This window comes from Ctenopharyngodon idella, chromosome 17 (assembly GCF_019924925.1).
Source record: "Ctenopharyngodon idella isolate HZGC_01 chromosome 17, HZGC01, whole genome shotgun sequence".
Lineage (NCBI taxonomy): Eukaryota > Metazoa > Chordata > Actinopteri > Cypriniformes > Xenocyprididae > Ctenopharyngodon > Ctenopharyngodon idella.
In genome coordinates, this window is record NC_067236.1 from 18,981,635 (window position 1) to 19,000,173 (window position 18,539).

An 18,539-nucleotide genomic window follows, 5' to 3' on the forward strand; every position below is an offset into this window, starting at 1 on the left:
TATGAGCGTCTCGTCTTCGCACTATGGATAACAGGAGATTTTCTGTTCATGCTTCAAAACTCTAGAATGCACTACAGTACCTACTAATATTAAAGAAGCTCAGTTCCAGACATATAAGTTGAAATGTATAAATAAAATATAAAACAAAACAAGAAATATATTGTATACATAATAGCGTAAAATAAAAAATAAAAAACAAGAGTAAAATTACAATACCAACAAGTGATTAAAAATTTTAATCTAATTAATCACACATCAAATTTGACTGAGAAATTACCCCAAACGATAATTGTGTTAAATGAAAAAAGCATCAAATAGATATTACAAAAAGTAGCTTTAGAAAGAAATATTATATTTGATTCAAAATAGAATTTATTGCACATAACCTTTTAGGCTTTTAGGATGAGTAAATGATGACAGAATTTTAATTTTTGGGTGAACTATAGTTTTAATGTTTTTTTTAATATAGAGTATGAAATAATTTTTTTAATGAAATGATACTCTAAATAAGAAACTAAAACTGCGAGTAGGTGGCGGTAAATATCTAAATGAGTCATTCATTTGATTCGTTCAAACTGATTCATTCAGTAATGAAGTAAATGGTTCTCTTTATGTATGAGTCATTGAATCATTGATTCACCCGATTGATTCCCTCAAAGGCTGATTCATTCAGAAACGAAACACAACTGTGTGTTGATCAGAGTCGCACAATCGATCTACTATGCCTTAACAAAAACAGACAATATTTTGTCTAAAACAACACAATTTTAACTTCTTATTTATTGAACTGTTGTAAATCAATATCACATTTGCACTCGTGCTATTCAGGACAAAAACAACACTCGTGATATTGATTAACTATATTATACAGTATAATATAAATATGAGACAAAACTGTATGAAATGTAAGATGAACTACGTAGGTCTGGGGCGGGGCAGGTGCGTTAATTTTAAAGCGTTATTTTTCCTGTAACTAATTAATTAAATGAACACATTAATTTGACAGCCCTAGTAAAAAAATATAACTGTTTACAAACTAGTTGCATAATTCAGAATCCTCTGTCCAATGCAGGCTGGGAAAGAAAATAAAACAGAATAAAATTGCATAACATGATTTGCACAGCGGTATCTTCCAGAAGTCAGTGGCTTTACTGATGTGTTCCCTGGCTTCAGCTGTGGGGCCCCGGTCCCCATCAGACCCTCGTGCAACCTGATGCTGGCCGAGGATGTGCTGTAAGAAGAGCTGCTTTATCCAGCAGCGTCTGACTGAGCTCAGATCTCTCCGTTTCAATCCTGGATAATCTCACATAACTAGAACAAGACGGCAGTCCTACTATACTGGTGCACACACAACAGGGCCGGTCCCCAATAGGTTTCTGGATCATAAAGATGGTTAATTGACAGCAAATTAGGTTGTTTAAACCACCAAAACAGGCACAGAATAGAGTCAGTGTGTGCGCGGCTCATATTTGGGTAGGAAACGTGACGGCTGCGATTGAGCCCCAGAAACTGCTGAATAAATACATATCTGTACCGTAGTGTTTACTTTAGCTCCGCTCCACACAGAGCTCACATTGATCAACTTCCTCTCTGAATATTGTCACAGAGGAAAATGACGCTCACGTTAACGGCAGAACCGCTGAATTCATCTCTGTCCTGTGGCTGAATGAATTCATTAAAACACCTACATGAGTACTATGGTAATATCATGGTTTCTAGGACACTGCAGTGTTATTTTGAATTACCTTTTATTTTTATATTTTTAGTTTCATGTTAGTTTTAGTTTAATTTTTAGTAATTTCCTTATGTGCTTCTGTCATTTTATTCACTTTTTGTTTATTTTAAAATAGTGCTGTTTAGGTTTAATTTATCTTTATTTTAGTTTTAGCTTTAGTTAGTTTTAGTTAATAAATGTAGTGCTTCAGCTTTAACTTATTTCAGTTCATTGCCAAGGCAAGTTCTTCAACTAATATTTACATTTTATTTGATTTCATCTTTATTTCAATTAAAAGAATCTAAATATGCACGATTAATCATTAAAAGATTGTGATCTTTTTGTTCAAAAACACTGATTCATCCAGTAATGAAGCAAGAGAAGTCTTTATGAGTGAGTCTTTGAATCATTTGTTCAAGAGATTCATTCAAAAATACTGATTCATCCAGCAATGAAGCAAGTGAAGTCTTCATGAGTGAGTCTTTGAATCATTCATTCAAAAGATTCATTCAAAAATACTGATTCATCCAGCAATGAAGCAAGTGAAGTCTTTATGAGTGAGTCTTTGAATCATTCATTCAAGAGATTCATTCAAAAACGCTGATTCATCCAGTAATGAAACAAGTGAAATCTTTATGAGTGAGTCATTGAATCATTCATTCAAGATATTCATTCAAAAACACTGATTCATCCATTAATGAAGCAAATGAAGTCTTTATGAGTGAGTCATTGAATCATTCATTCAAGAGATTCATTCAAAAATGTTGATTCATCCATTAATGAAGCAAGTGAAGTCTTCATGAGTGAGTCATTGAATCATTCATTCAAAAGATTTGTTCAAAAATGCTGATTCATCCAGTAATGAAACAAGTGAAGTCTTTACGAGTGAGTCATTGTTGTCTGTTCAGAACCGTAAGAATCGTGATCTCTATTTTAAACAAAATAATCGCGACTCTCAATTTCTCTAACAGAAGTGTTTTTAATAGTTTTTGTTTTAATTAACGATAATAACTCTGGAACATTGCCATAAAGCATTTAATGAAGTAAAATATATTTACCATGGTATATGAATATAGCAATAATACAGTATCAATATTATTACCATAATATTATTATTAGTTAATATTCAGTAATATTATAGATTCAGCTGACTTGACTATTATGATAAATATCAAAGTATTACCATGTTTTTCTAATGGTACCATGGTAATACTATGGTTTTTCAGATGCTATCATGTTCTCAGAAGGACAGAAATTAATTCAGAGTGTCTCAGCCGTTATCGTGAGCGCCATGTTTCTCAACAACAATATTCAGAGAGTCTAAATCTTCTCAGATGTTTCTCCCAAGAAAAAGACTCACACGTGTTTCTAGAGTTTCAGAAGAGAACAATGTCTCAAAGTGCGCTCATATTTATCTGCTTTTATATTTTGGCATCTGCAAACTCCATTAATGACATTATGTAACGTTTTCATGCGCACCATTATGTGCATGTTTATATGTCTGCAGACTGATTCAGTAATGAGCATCAGAGGTCAAAGCAATCAGAGCTCATATTGTCATTCAAATGTGATTCACGGCGTCCGTCTCCAAGCCTGATGTTCAACAATTATGAGCGTGAGCTGAACGAACACAATAGGTCATGGACAAATTCAGCAGCTAATGCATATGCCATTATTTACCTTCTGTTTGGGGGCTCGTCCGGGATAATTAGCTAGTCGTCGGCGACACAATGGCGTCTCTCGCGTTCGGCACACAAAAGCACAAAGGCTTCATTTAAGGTGCTTGATATATTCAGTCCTGAAAATGGCTCAAATGTGTCACGGGCAGAATGGTGTAATAGTATGAAGTGCCTAGCAACACTAACATCACGTCTGGGCAGCAAACACACACACACACACATGAAGCCTCCAGGGTAAGCGGAAATTGGTTTTATAAGCGCAGAAAGGCCCTTTGTAAACAATGCATATATCTGAGATCTCAGACGCTCTTTCATGAAAGTGAAGCGGCTCTTTGTAAACGTGTTTTTCTTTGCGCGGAGGGCACAAGGGCGGCAGTCTTCCTCCGTAGCGCGCCGCTTGCAGGCAGAGGAGGCTGTGTTGACAAGCAGGGTTTACTCATGGAAAAAGCGCACAATGTGCACTCTGTTCAGAGTCTGACTTTGGATGCTAGTCAGTGCAGAACAAAGCCGTCTCAGTCCAGCCGCCCCTGTGTGGCTTTTTTTGGGGTAAGTCCTCTGGTTTAACATTGATTTTCAGTTTAGTTCACGTGAAGAGACACAATGAGACGAGCTTCTCGCTGCAGTGCCGGCCGTGACTTCAGCAAAACACTGGAGTGAAAGATTGACAAAACATGAGATGGCCTTCACAACCTACTGTACCTCTGATGTGTTGTTATAATAATAACACGGCCAAAAATATTGTGATTATATATCAATTTGACTGTAAAATAATAATAATAATTATTATTAATATTATCATTAATGATTATTATTTTTACTAAATAAAATATTTTTTTAAAAATCTGAAATATTACTATTGTAATAATAACAGTTGTCAAAAATGTTGTGATTATATATCAAAATAACTATAAAAAAAATTATTATTATTATCATCATCATTATCATTAATATTATGTATTAATTTATTTTTATTATGATTTTTTTTTTTTAATAAATTAAAATATTATAATATTAACTAATGTAATATTTCACTGTAAAATTTATTTAATAATAATAATAATAATAATAACAACAACAACAACAACTTCAGCTGTTATTATAATAACAATTTAGCCAAACATTTTGTGATTGATTCTATAATAATAATAATAATAATAATAATAATTATTATTATTATTATTATTTTCATCATCATCATCATTACTATTATGTATTTATTAATTTAGTATTATTATTATTATTTCTAAATAAAAATATTAAAGTAAGAAATATTACCATTGTAATATTTCACTGTAAAATTGCGTATTTAATAATAACAATAATACAATAACAATAATAATAATAAACAATAATAATTTTATTTTACAGTACTGTAAAATTACAATACTAATATGTGTGGCTTAATTTCTTCATTTTCAAGTGTTAAACCATCAAACTTTTATTTTGCGGAGTTATTTTGTCAGTTGCGCATCACTTTTAGAGATGTGGAGCAGGATTTACTTCAGAATGAGTCGCTCTGAGACACTGAAAACACCCGATTATGAGTCTGAAAGTGACAAAACATGAAATGCCATTCGCAACCTATTATACTTAATGCAGAAGATTTTGCGAGCAAATGCAGAAGAACGCAAAAGTTTCACGAAAGAACAACAAACCCATCTTATATTTTTCATGTCATCACCACACCCCTTTAGGTGCTTCAAACAAACTTCTACGACTTTCTTTCTTCTGTGGAACATAAAAGAAGATATTTTGAAGAGCGTTGAGAACCAAACAACATTGGACCCCAGTGACTTCCACTGTATGTTTTCTATTGCGTTCCACAGAAGAAAGAAAGTCATACAGGTTTGAAACAGCTTGAGAAACATCATTTGCGGGTGAATGATCACTTTAAGATCAAACAGAAGCCTCCGGTAGCGTCAGCAGCACACGCAGGTCAGTTTCACATCGTGTTCTTGACTTGATCCAATGACAACGCACAGTTTCTGCTATGAAAATATAAACATGTGGTGTTTTTGAACAGAGAATATCTTAACATGATAAGCCTGTCTGTGTCTGAGGTGCCCGTCTTCCACATTCACTCTCTGACCATTCAATGATTTACTTTTGAATTTGTGAATCTTCAAACGGAGGTTTTTCCCAGTAAATACTCACATATGTGAAAAAAAGCTCTGTGGTTATTTGTAGGGCTGCACAATTTGGTCAGAAATGTTGCGATTATATATCAATATGACAATATGATAATGTTCATCAGTGTTTTTTCAATACAATTGTACAATTACAATTATAATATTTATGACTGTCTTGATTTCAAACAATAAACCATCAAACTTTTATTCTGCTGGTTGTGTTTTTTTAAATGCACATTATAAGCGACCCAAACTCACAGCGCTTGAGTTCATGTGGAGCAGTGTTTACTGCAAGACAAGCCGCTGAAATCATGTATAAATGAACACAGTGCTTCACCCTGAAACATGCAGCGCATATATTTATTAATTAAATCAGCCTTTGATAATTGCACTAAGCCATATAACGATGGATTCATTATACTTCGATTTGGATTAAATTTTTCCTATGAATCGCTTTTCTAATAGAGGACGTCCCGAAATGTCTCAGTAAGGTTGTGTCAAATTTAGCTCATTTCTGGGGTCAAATTTGCACCAAACTATAGCTTAGTAAACACACACACACACACACTCAGAGCAACAGTCTGTCCTTCAGGTCTGTGTTTATGTGTCGTCTGCTCAGACACCGACGCTCTGAAGAGTCTCGACACAAAGACACGCTGAGCGAGCAGAACTAATGAAGACGTTTCATATGAACCGGCACTATGATGCTGTCAATGGCACTAGTTTAAATGACTTCATAAGCAGAAGCGAGGCCAAAACTCACCCGCCATGAACATCAGAAGGGTTTCAGCAACACTTGTGCTTTTATATTTCAACCCATATTAGCAGGTATTGCAAACGATCATTCACTGTCTGACTAAACGCCACACAAACTCTTGCTCTCAAGATGCTGTATATCTGTTTTGTAACAATCTAAAAAAAAATAAAATAAATAAAAATAAAAGAATAAAATAAAATAAAAATAAAAAAATAAAAAAACAAACAAACAAATAAATAAAACTTTTTTTTTTTTAAAGTAAAAAAAAAAAAAAAAAAACTAAAAGTAACATAAAATTAAAATACACTACCGTTCAAAGGTTTGGGTTTGGTACAATTTTATAATGTTGTTGAAAGAAGTCTCTTCTGCTCACCAAGACTACATTTATGTTATCAAAAATACAGTAAAAATTGTGAAATATTATTCCAGTGTAAATCAGCTGCTTTTAATGTGAATATATAGTAAAGTATAATTTATTCCTGTGATCAAAGGCATCATTACTCCAGTCTTCAGTGTCACATGATCCTTTAGAAATCATTCTGATATGATGATTTGATGATCAAGAAACATTTATGATTATTATTAACGTTGAAAACAGTCATGCTGCTTCATATTTTTGTGGAAAACGTGATACACTCAAACGTTTTGGGTATGCAAAATTTATTTGAAATCATTTAAATTGATACTTTTATTCAGCAAGAATGCATTAAATTGATCAAAAGTGGCAGTAAAGATTAAAGAGTAATGATGCTGAAAATTCAGCTTTGATCACAGGAATAAATTACACTTTACTATATTTCTTAATTTTTACTGTATTTTTGATCAAATAAATGCAGCCTTGGTGAGCAGAAGAGACTTCTTTACAAAAATTATACAATCGTACCGACCTCAAACTTTTGAACGGTAGTGTACATACGCACACACATACATTAAATAAATCTTTACACCTCCATGTACAGATACAGTAATAGCCTCTTTAATAGATGTGCGATTCATCAAGAGACTAACAGATACCTGATCATTTGTGCGCCGCATGTGGCGGAAACCTGGTTTTCAGGGACGAGTCTGTTATATAAGCTCCACACTGAAGCGTTGATAACAAACAGACACTCACATCCCACTCGAACAGTCGTGCAAACAAGCTAATGATCAACAGATGTGCGCTTGAGTAATCGCACACAAGCAGCGCTCAGTGTTTGGATGCTGGAAGGGCCGTCGCTGAACAAAAGGAAAGGCAGAACCAAGAAATCTTGTTTACTGCATCGCTGGACAGATTCGCAGGTCCGTCTCGGGTTTGACAGTTACAGTATGAAGTGATTACTCCACTGAGACTGTACCCTGAAACTAAACAACATCAAGCCTTTTACAGACTCTGAGAATAACAGGCCAATCGCTCTTCATTCAGAGAAACGGATCATGTGATGCATTGCAACATCTATTATTACAAATTCTTTCCAGGTTCATGTCAACAGCTTCACTTTGATTACTATTATAATAAACCAGGAGAATAATTAGGTGTTGAGAGAATAAAACTACAGTGCTGAAGTAAAGCTCATTATCTAAACAAGAGACGCTGTTAAATAAACTCAACATGCATTAAATGATACTGGACTGAAGTTATAAACACTGAATCAGGAACGATATACTGCTGATTGACATGAGAAATGATTATTAAAACATCTGAGTGGAGCGACCGAGACATGAAACTTCAGAAATGCTATTCAGAGTTTTGATTCGGAATAATGAATGAATGTGTAAATGATTTTTTAATGCTCAACAAGGCTGCATTTATTAGAACAAAAATACAGTACAAATGGTAAAATATTACCATTTAAAATAACGAGTAAAAGATTTGAAATATTTTTTACAATTTAAAATAACTACAGTAAAAATTATGAAATATTTTTACAATTTAAAATAACTACAGTAAAAATTGTGAAATATTACAATTTAAAATAACTACAGTAAAAATTGTGAAATATTACAATTTAAAATAACTACAGTAAAAATTATGAAATATTATTACAATTATATTACACTTTAAAATAACTACAGTAAAAATTGTGAAATATTACAATTTAAAATAACTACAGTAAAAATTGTGAAATATTATTACAATTATATTACAATTTAAAATAACTACAGTAAAAATTGTGAAATATTACAATTTAAAATAACTACAGTAAAAATTGCGAAATATTATTACAATTATATTACACTTTAAAATAACTACAGTAAAAATTGCGAAATATTATTACAATTATATTACACTTTAAAATAACTATAGTAAAATTGTGAAATATTACAATTTAAAATAACTACAGTAAAAATTGTGAAATATTATTATAATGTAAAATATCTGTTTTCTATGTGAATATATAGTAAAGTGTAATTTATTCCTGTGATCAAATCTGAATTTTCAGCATCATTACTCCAGTCTTCAGTGTCACATGATCCTTCAGAAATCATTCAAATATGATGATTTGCTGCTCAAGAAATATTTATGATTATTATCAATGTTGAAAACAGATTTCTGTGGAAACGGTCATACTTTTTTTTATTTTTCAGGATTATTTGATGAATCAAAAGTTCAAAAGAACAGCATTTATTTGAAATAGAATCTTTTGTAACATTATAAATGTGTTTACTGTCACTTTTGATCAATTTAATGCGCATGTGCTGAACAACATAAGTAATTTCGTTTTAAAAAATCTTATTGACCCCAAACGTTTGAACAATAGTGTATGTCTGTTATGTATTATTAGAGAGATTATGTTTATAGTGCATTATAGAGATTTTACCATGGTAAAAATTAGCATCAAATAAAAAAATCACTGTGGCTTACAGCTTCTATAAAATGATTATTTACAGTATTAATTGTTCCCACACTAAAGCGATGCATGCAGAAATCTGCACAAAACTTCACAGACTGCTCAGAATTTAGTCACCATAAAATCAAAATGGACAATTCTTCTTATTTTTTTATGGAATATTGCAGTTTATTCTAAATGATTTAACGGTGCACATCATTATTGTGTTAAATTCATGTTCCTCATAATCTTGAATCAGAATATCTTCTCCTCCCTCTTGCAGCATCTCTTCTCTTCTCTGATGATGAGGGCGGGGCAACCTGTCACTCACGTGAGATCCACCAATAGCAAACCACAACCATCCAATCAATTCTCCACGGACAAAATCAAGCCCCGCCCTACATTTGTTCTTGTTTGAGAAGCAGTTCCACACGGCACAATAGGGAAGAAATGACGAGCACAACTTCCCTTTCATGACAACTTTAAAGATCCATCATTCACAAATTCACATCTTCTGCCTCTACTTGCTTGTTTGTTTATTAAATATTCAGTCTAATCTGATGATGCTTTCAGCTACCAATAAGAGTGTAGTACACACAGGTCTGATTAACACATTTAACATATTTGATCCAGTTTTTCCCACACTAAATGTGATCAAACGTCTGCCATCTGGAACTAATAATAATAATCATCTTCCAGCAGGTAATCCAGTTCATTAGTCTGACTGTTGGCTTCTTTAATGCACAACCTGCATCAACAAAATGACAATGGTTTTCAGTCAGAATTATCCATTTTACATCTTAACGTGCCACTATTACCGTTCATGCAGTTTGTAATAAAGCTGTTTGTGAATCAAAGATTGAAGATAAACTAAATTTTTGTCTCCTAAAAGAAAGAAGCGATTCTGAACTGCCTGAAACAAATCGTCAGTAATTCAGTCTCACTTCCTGCTGAACATGTGTAGGTTTGTAACTAATATGCATAATGTCCGCCCATTGGCTGCCAGTGAACAGCGTCTACTTTGTCCCCGCCCTCAATCACTGTAGTTGTATCTGAGACTGGAAGAGTTTGGTTCGTGTTGTTCATGTCGAGAAGACGCTGTTTTCTGCTGCCAAAGCAAATCCACTTTGATGAGATTGATACGGTAAAACCGACACCATCGTTACTTTTCGTATCACCATCTGACCAATCAGAGCAGAGCAGAATCTCAAAAAGGCGGGGTTTAGAGAGACCGAATCTTTGATCGAAGAGTTTCAGACACTGTGAGAAAAGAGCTGATGCTGCAGTGGATGTTATGAGACAAATAAAGTGTTTTTTGACCTTGGATGAGTGTAAACCCATTGTAAACCTCCAAAACAAAACTAGGAGCCTTTAAAATAGCATAATAGGTGCAAAAATCCTAAAACTATCGCACATACACACACATCCTGTCTCAAATGTCCTGTTCAGTGTTAATGCACTGGAAATGTTGTGTTACCTGCTGCTCGCTGGCACTGGCTGCGGTTGACGTACGTGAAGTGATCATAGCAGCTCTGGGACGAACAAACACAGCCGTCGGCCGTCAGATTACAGCCAGAAAACACACACGCCGGGTTCGCGGGGCCCACAAACTTGTGTCTGTGTTCGTGACGGCGAGACCCTGAGAGACAGAGAGTTTCAGGTCAAACACAGGCTACGGATGATTAATAGACCGTGATTAATGTGGCATATAAATTGCGACTCACCCTAACGTAAACTTGGTTCAATGAATTTAAATAAATTTAGGTTCAAATAACTTTATGCTGAACATAAACGATGTGACATGACGGTTTATTTAAAGATACATCATGCACGAACCTGTTAAAACACATCCCAGAAGAGCTGCTTGCAAAGAAGAAAACGTCATGCACATCTTCTTTGTGAGCAGAAACTTTGGGACGTGTTCCAATCTGAATGCAAAAAAAATCAATTTTGCACAGGGTCCATACCTGTTTTCCCAGCATGCACGCATGCATCTCTGTCAGGATAGCTGTAGGTTCTGATGCAGGAGCGTTTGGACTCACACACACACCGTCCGTCCACACGATCACAGCCGCTCACCAGGGGGCAGCGCTCGTCCTCCATGTCTGTGTCCGTCGCATCGGGTACCGCTGTAGAGAAGAAGAAGACAGCGTTACTTAATAATAACTCAAGCTCGTTTGTCGAGCTCGTTTTGTCATTGTCTCGGCTGTCATGAGATCTGTTTGCTTTCGTTCCACAGAATGGTGCCAAAACGAGACATGGCATGCTTGGAAAGACCTCTTTAATGTCTCAAATGCTTCTCCTAGACAGCAATGAGATGGAGACTGAAAAATCTCACTGAGAGACAAAACTGACACAAGAGAAACCTCTGAGCAATAGAATTACCCCATTTGTACATTAGACACAGCTTGAGTCTTTCTGAATTTCACTGCCTCAAGTTTCTCTTGAGCTCTCCATGCCCTTCACATGCATCTCTGTGTTTTCCTCTTCCAGCCGCATGTGTGTTAAATAAGTCTAGAGTATCCACGTCAGACGCAGAACCCCCTCCGGCTCCCGCAGGTTCTCCTGAAGACCCCCCAGCCCGCCGCATGTGAATAAACAAAGACAAACCGGCTTCGATGGCTCCTACGGTCCCCCGTGATGCTCTCCTGGGGCTTGGCTCACAAACTCTCACCAAACAAACCAGAAGAAAACTGCTCAGGAGATGTAATAGCCCAGCTTACAAAAATACGTTCTACTAATGTTCTTTCATTCCCTTCAGATTATGAAAATGTTTTTTCTGAATGTTCTCTGAACGTTCAAAACATCCAGTTTTATATAAACCTTTTTCTTGGTTATGCAAACGTTACATTTTATCATTCTCTAAACACTTTAGGAATGTTACATTTGAATGTTCTCTGAATGTTCTGAAACAAGTAGTAACAATTAAAAAACATCAAAATAAAACAACAACAACAAAATAAAAAAACGTTCCATGAACGATGTATAAATAATGTTTTTGTGCTAATGCTTTGAGAACATTATTAAAGACCAGATAACTTTGAACGAACATTCTATGGCCACATACAGACTGCAGCTAAATTCAGCCTTTTAGTTCACCTTTTAGTGATTAATCCTGTTCTGTACACACACAGTTCAGTCATTTACAGGACTGACAACCGCATTCTACAAACGAATTAACTCCCGAAAAATGAAGGTAGTGACAACTACATTTCTGTCATGACAACTCTCAGAGTGTTTGGCATGGTAATGGATATGACAATGTTGATATGTTTGGTCTTGGTGGAGCTGCTACAGTGCTGCTGTAATTGCTACTGCTGTTAGTTATTACTGCTGCTGCTGTTATTGTTGCTGCTGCTGCTATTATTGCTGCTGCTGCTGTTATTGTTGCTGCTGATGCTGCTGTTATTGCTGCTGCAGTTATTGCTGTTGTTGTTGGTTATTGCTGCTGCTGTTATTGTTGCTGCTGTTATTGCTGCTGCTGCTGTTATTGCTGCTGCTGTTATTGCTGCTGCTGCTGTTATTGTTGCTGCTGCTATTATTGCTGCTGTTGCTGCTGTTATTGCTGCTGCTGCTGTTATTGTTGCTGCTGCTATTATTGCTGCTGCTGTTGGTTATTGTTGCTGCTGTTATTGCTGCTGCTGTTGGTTATTGCTGCTGCTGTTATTGCTGCTGCTGCTGGTTATTGCTGCTGCAGCAGCGCGGCTCTTGAGGCCAGGGGAGTGAGGTTTACACACACAGCTCTTACTAGCTTGCCTCTGTTACACTCACCCCCCTAAACCTCACTACCATCTGGGTCACGGCACCAAATGTAACCGGTCCTACTCAACCTGCCCCGAGCGGGATTCGAACCGGCATGGGAGAAGGACACGCTAACAAGGATGCTAAAGATTGCAGTCTCTAGCGTCAGTCGCCAGCACGCCTCTTGTGGCCAGGTGAGTGAGGTTTACACACTCAGCTCTTACTAGCTTGCCTCCATTACACTCACCCCCTAAACCTTACTCCCATCTGTGTCACGGCACCAAATGTAACCAGTCCTACTCGACCACTCTGAGTGGGATTCGAGCCGGCGTCTCCAGCATGGGAGGCGGGCCCGCTAACAAGAATGATGAAGACTGCAATCTCTAGCGTCAGTTTCCATCGCGCCTCTTAAGGCCAGGGGAGTGAAGTTTACATGTGTGTTGCCAGATCTTGCTAGAAAAACAGCAACCAAGAACAAGCCCACAATAAACTGAAATAAATCCAAATGCTTTATGCTGAAAATAAGACCAAAATATTGCAACCTGCACCTGCTCACTTTAATAACTCCATAAACTAGATTGCTTTATGAGCCGAGCTTAAACAACAAGCCCAAAAATGCTTATAATAAGTGAACATGGCAACACTGCAAGAGTGTGCACTCTGTGAAGCAGCCTACAAGCATCAACAAAACATGACGCCACCGTCAACTGTGCTTCAGTTAAAATTCCTAAACATAATGTCTTTTGTCGCTGTAATATTTCTTTGGTCAGAATAGCGGATACCAAACATGCAGGACGCCAGAACGTTTCAGGAGTGAATTTAATTGCGGATGTCACTCCTGAAACTTTACAGTGTGTACATGGCCTATTAATGTTACTGGAAGAATGTTTGTTCAATAACTTTCAGAGAACCTTGCCAGAACATTCTGAGAACATTCCCTGCTAGGAAAGATGGGCTTCTATTCTAAAATTCCTGAGATGAAACGAGTGCTACAGTAAGAGAATCTGTGGATATCAACTTGCTTCAGCTCATATTGAGATCTCTGAGCTGCTGGAAAGGCTTGCTAAAAGTTTTTGAACTTTCAGCTCACCCACTGATCTCAATGCTGGAGAAACAATTGAGATATTATGTGTTTTTAATTTATTATGAGGCCCAAATTGAACAGTACTGGTTAGTACAGTAACCACATTCTTAGACATGAGTGAGTACAGAAACCAAAGCAGCCAGATATTGGTGCATTTGGCACAAAAAGGTCCCGTTTGTGGAAAACCACGTCGCGGTTGTTCTCACGCAGACAGCGCCATCACAAACAGGCTTTTCAAACCAGCCGTCAGATGACCCTGCCAAAACTTTCCCTTTTATTTCCTGTCACCTCAGAATGATCCACTCCGCCAACGTCTTTTCCATATGAATACTTCCTGCGAGGATATTTTCATATTTTCACACGACCCCAAACGCTTTTTGTAGCGGACGCCCACAAAGCACATCTGTTCACGTATACGGATAAGACACTGGTTCTGTTTACCAGCACAGGTTTTCCAAAAAGAGGCTGGATCAAACAGGATGCATAAACATGGGGAACGTACTTGTTGAACACAGGCTAGTCTGTAATAAAAACAGTCTGTTCTAGTGCTGCTATCTAAAGTCCACATGATAACTAGTTTAATCAGTTTTGGAGAGGCTGAATGCAAACAAGTTACGTCCTTCTCAGTATTGCAGTTTCTCTTATAATTGTTGCGGGTCAAATGTGGAAAGCTGATATTTAATCTCACAAACAGAAAGACATGGAGACAGTTTGTCTTGGCGCCCAGACCAAGAGAGGAGACAGTTGACATCAGGGACTGGAAATAGGAAAATAGTCAAGACCAGTTTCATACTGGGGAAACCCGTTTGAAAACAGTCATTATTCTGTTTGGAGACTCTAGTGCTGCAGAAATAACACACTGTCACTTTAAATATGCAGTACTGATGTTGCTAATTAGCATTTTTGCAGGTTTTGTTTGTAGAACAGAATAAACTAAACACTGCAGAATATTCTTACGCCACATAAAGAAAATCTACACATCAAATGGATGTACCCCAACAAAAGACAGATATACAATATTCAACAAGTTCTTTTCATTTCCACATCTTCTATTCGCCTTCAGCCATGTCAGAATATAAATAGCCTCATTAATTTCTTTGCTAATGGGGGGGAAGAGGTAATTATCGATGACAATCATGAATAATGTATTACTATGCTAAAGAGATTCTGGTTAATCAGTGGCTGGAAAACGACTATCATTATTTAATCTCAATTTTTTGACATGATCATATTTTATTTCCCATGATCACTCTCCTAAAACTTCCATGCTGAACACACGGAGAATAACTTAAAATATAACTTAACTTTGAGACTTTTTACTCTAATAGTTCTGGATTTTCAGGTGCTGATTTTGGGATTTGAGACTCGTTCACCCGCAGACAAACTCATTCACAGCATCCATTGAATCAGACTCATTCAAAGCAGGGTTACGCACCGCGTCGGGATTAACCCTTAACACCGCGCTTGTAAATAAAACCTAATCAAGGACACGATCCCTTGGGATGAATCACAGACCCCACAGGAGGAAGATGAAGACGAGGGGTAATTGAGCTCCGGAACCTTCGCACAGACCAACTTCTGCTTTTGCTCAGCCGTCTGGAGCAATTCAAGTGTTTTAACATGGAGAAAGTCCAGCTCCGGGCTGGCATTATGACCTTTTCCTTACTAAACTCTTGGAAAGGAGCCTAATATCACATCATAGATCAAATCACAGGACACCGCGGTCAGTAAAGAAGAGCCGATCATCCAGTGCAGTTTCATCAGTGTCATTATCACATCAATGAAGGATGAAATGAATGAAATTTTAGACTGACATAAGATGGATTCACATTAACGGAGCAAATCTTATGAATAACTTGTTCTTGATCATCAGACAATTATAAACCTCATAGTAACAAAATGGAAATCAAAATAAGTGTAACTGTGTCTCCACTAACTAACAAGTACCAAAAAGTACCATGGTATTATCAATGGTATTTTGGACATATACCATGGCAATACTATACTGTAGTATTTGGGCATGGTACTATGGCAATCCCATGTTTTTTGGACAAGTACCATAGCAATACTATAGTATTTTAAGCATGGTACTCTGGCAATACCATGTTTTTTACATTCACCATGACAGTACTATAGTATTTGGACATGGAACTATGGCAATACCATGTTTTTTACATTCACCATGACAGTACTATAGTATTTTAAGCATGGTACTCTGGCAATACCATGTTTTTTACATTCACCATGACAGTACTATAGTATTTGGACATGGAACTATGGCAATACCATGTTTTTTACATTCACCATGGCAGTACTATAGTATTTGGACATGGAACTATGGCAATACCATGCTTTTTTACATTTACCATGGCAATACTATACTGTAGTATTTGGGCATGGTACTATGGCAATACCATGTTGTTTTACATTTACCATGACAGTACTATAGTATTTGGACATGGAACTATGGCAATACCATGTATTTTGGACATGTACCATAGCAATACTACAGTATTTTAAGCATGGTACTCTGGTAATACCATGTTTTTTAGACATTTAACATGGCAATACTATAGTATTTTGGATATGGTACTATGGCAATACCATGTTTTTTAGACATTTACCATGGCAATACTATAGTATTTTGGATATGGTACTATGGCAATACCATGTTTTTTAGACATTTACCATGGCAATACTATAGTATTTTGGATATGGTACTATGGCAATGTTTTTAGACATTTAGCATGGTATTCTTTAAAGTATCATATACTATTGTACATATCAATCAGAGCCATATCAAAGTACCACGGTATTAATATCGCTTTACCATGGTACAGAACTACCTTCTGAAATCTAATTCAATATCAACTGATATCAGTAACTATATCAATCAGTGCACTAAAAACTAGAGAAAAAAGCATAATTTCTCACTGATTTTATCCACAACCATACTCCCCCTCCTCATCTTCATCATCATCATCATGGGTGGTCTTATACACCTTATAAACATTCATTCAGTGTCGTGAAGTCAAGGTAAAGCTCGCGCGCGTCACTGACCTCTGCAGACACCTGTCTCAGGTATGAGCGCCGGTCCGGTTCTGTTCAGCGCCGCGCAGGTGAGTCCGAAGCCGCAGTAGCCCAGAGTCCAGTCCGGCCCGCCGCACAGCTCGAGCTCCAGCCGAGAGCACTGCTCGCAGCAGCCGCACGGGTCACGGGCCAGAACCCGGCCCGAACCGCACCCGAGCGCGCCGAGGAGCGGGCACGAGCGGAGCGCGCACGGTGCGCATTCGTGAGCCCCAATCGCCCGAGCGCAGAAGCCCAGCACACTCAAAAAGCACAACAAACTCTGGTGACACATTGTGACGCGCTTTGGTGAAGTTTACACAGTCTCGAGCGTCTCTAACATGAACGTCCAGATGCGCAAAGTCCAAATAAATCCAGAAGCGGATCAAAAGATATACAAACTTCCTACAAACTTTCAGTATTACGATCCTCGCTGGGAATGCTAAAAGTTTCCAGTAAGTGAAATATGTTCGCAAAGCTGGTACAGTAACTGTGGTGATGATGAGGATGATGTTTCTGTCCGTGTCACTGAATCACTGACACTCAAACTGAGTCTCAAACACGCGTTACAAGGAGAGAGACATCATAGCCACGCCCCCGTCGATGATTGACGCGGAGCTCGTCCAATCACAAGCAGCGAAAGAGAGGGCTCAACAGAAATACAGATGAATGAAGCAACAATTTTTGTACCTATCTAGAGAACACATGGATGGGACACAGACAGATGAAGGATGATGTGAACATCCATCTTTCACCATCTAATTCATGAGGCACATTGCAAAGTTCTGATTTCCTCCTCTCTCCTCCGTGAGAGAAGTTTCTCATATAAAATCTGTCTGAACGAACACTGGGACATTCATTCATTCATTCATTCATTCATTCATTCATGTCAGTGAGCTTCAATAAAAGAAAAGTGAGTTTCGGCATTAAATGAATATCCACCCTATCTATTTTCTGAATGCATGTCTGAATGCAACAATTCATCCGTGCATAGGTTTCATTTTGTAATGTTTAATCAAAATGGATCTTCTCTCTGATGACATATGCAGGATTTTCCAATAATCACAAGCCCCGCCCCCTGCAAGCTCTTTTGAGAGCCACGCCCACATCTCAACATCCAATCAACAACTGATGCATGACAGAACCAAGTCCCAAGTCTCTTGTTCGATAATCCATCACACTCTGATGTACAAAAGATAGTGAGTTCAGAAACATCTACTTCTGAGATTTATTTATTTAGAATACTAAGTGTTTCGAATTCAAATTTTGCATCATTATACAGAATTATATCCTTCAAAAGTTACATTTGTTTTGATGTTGTTCTCTGTCTCACCTAAACCGTTTTGGCTCCACAAAAGCTGTTCAAGTCATGACACGTGTGACCGGCCGCTCCGCCCTCACTTCTCTGTGATCTTCTGCTCTCCACAACCCTCAATGTGGGATTTTCTTCACCTGCTTTGTGATCCGGCTGGTGAAAATGGTGCATCAAATGCCACAAGACACGTGATTTGAGGAATCATTCACTTCTGGAGCACAAACGCTGCATTTACACACTCAGC

General features: G+C 37.1%; 1 protein-coding gene across 3 annotated transcripts in view; it reads right to left on the minus strand.

Moving 5' to 3' along the window:
- LOC127498444 (cysteine-rich motor neuron 1 protein-like) overlaps positions 1 to 18,539 on the minus strand; it is a 62,071-nt gene that overhangs the window by 24,232 nt on the left and 19,300 nt on the right. For 2 of the 3 annotated variants that reach the window (XM_051867770.1, XM_051867769.1), the window contains exons 1-3: positions 16,975 to 17,534; positions 11,057 to 11,218; positions 10,567 to 10,728 (exon numbers count right to left, since the gene is read on the minus strand). In XM_051867770.1, the coding sequence (XP_051723730.1) occupies positions 10,567 to 10,728; positions 11,057 to 11,218; positions 16,975 to 17,275 (625 nt within the window). In that variant the 5' untranslated portion in view covers positions 17,276 to 17,534. Of the gene's footprint in view, positions 1 to 10,566; positions 10,729 to 11,056; positions 11,219 to 16,974; positions 17,535 to 18,539 lie in introns of those variants that run through there. The other variant, XM_051867771.1, reaches the window with a different exon arrangement.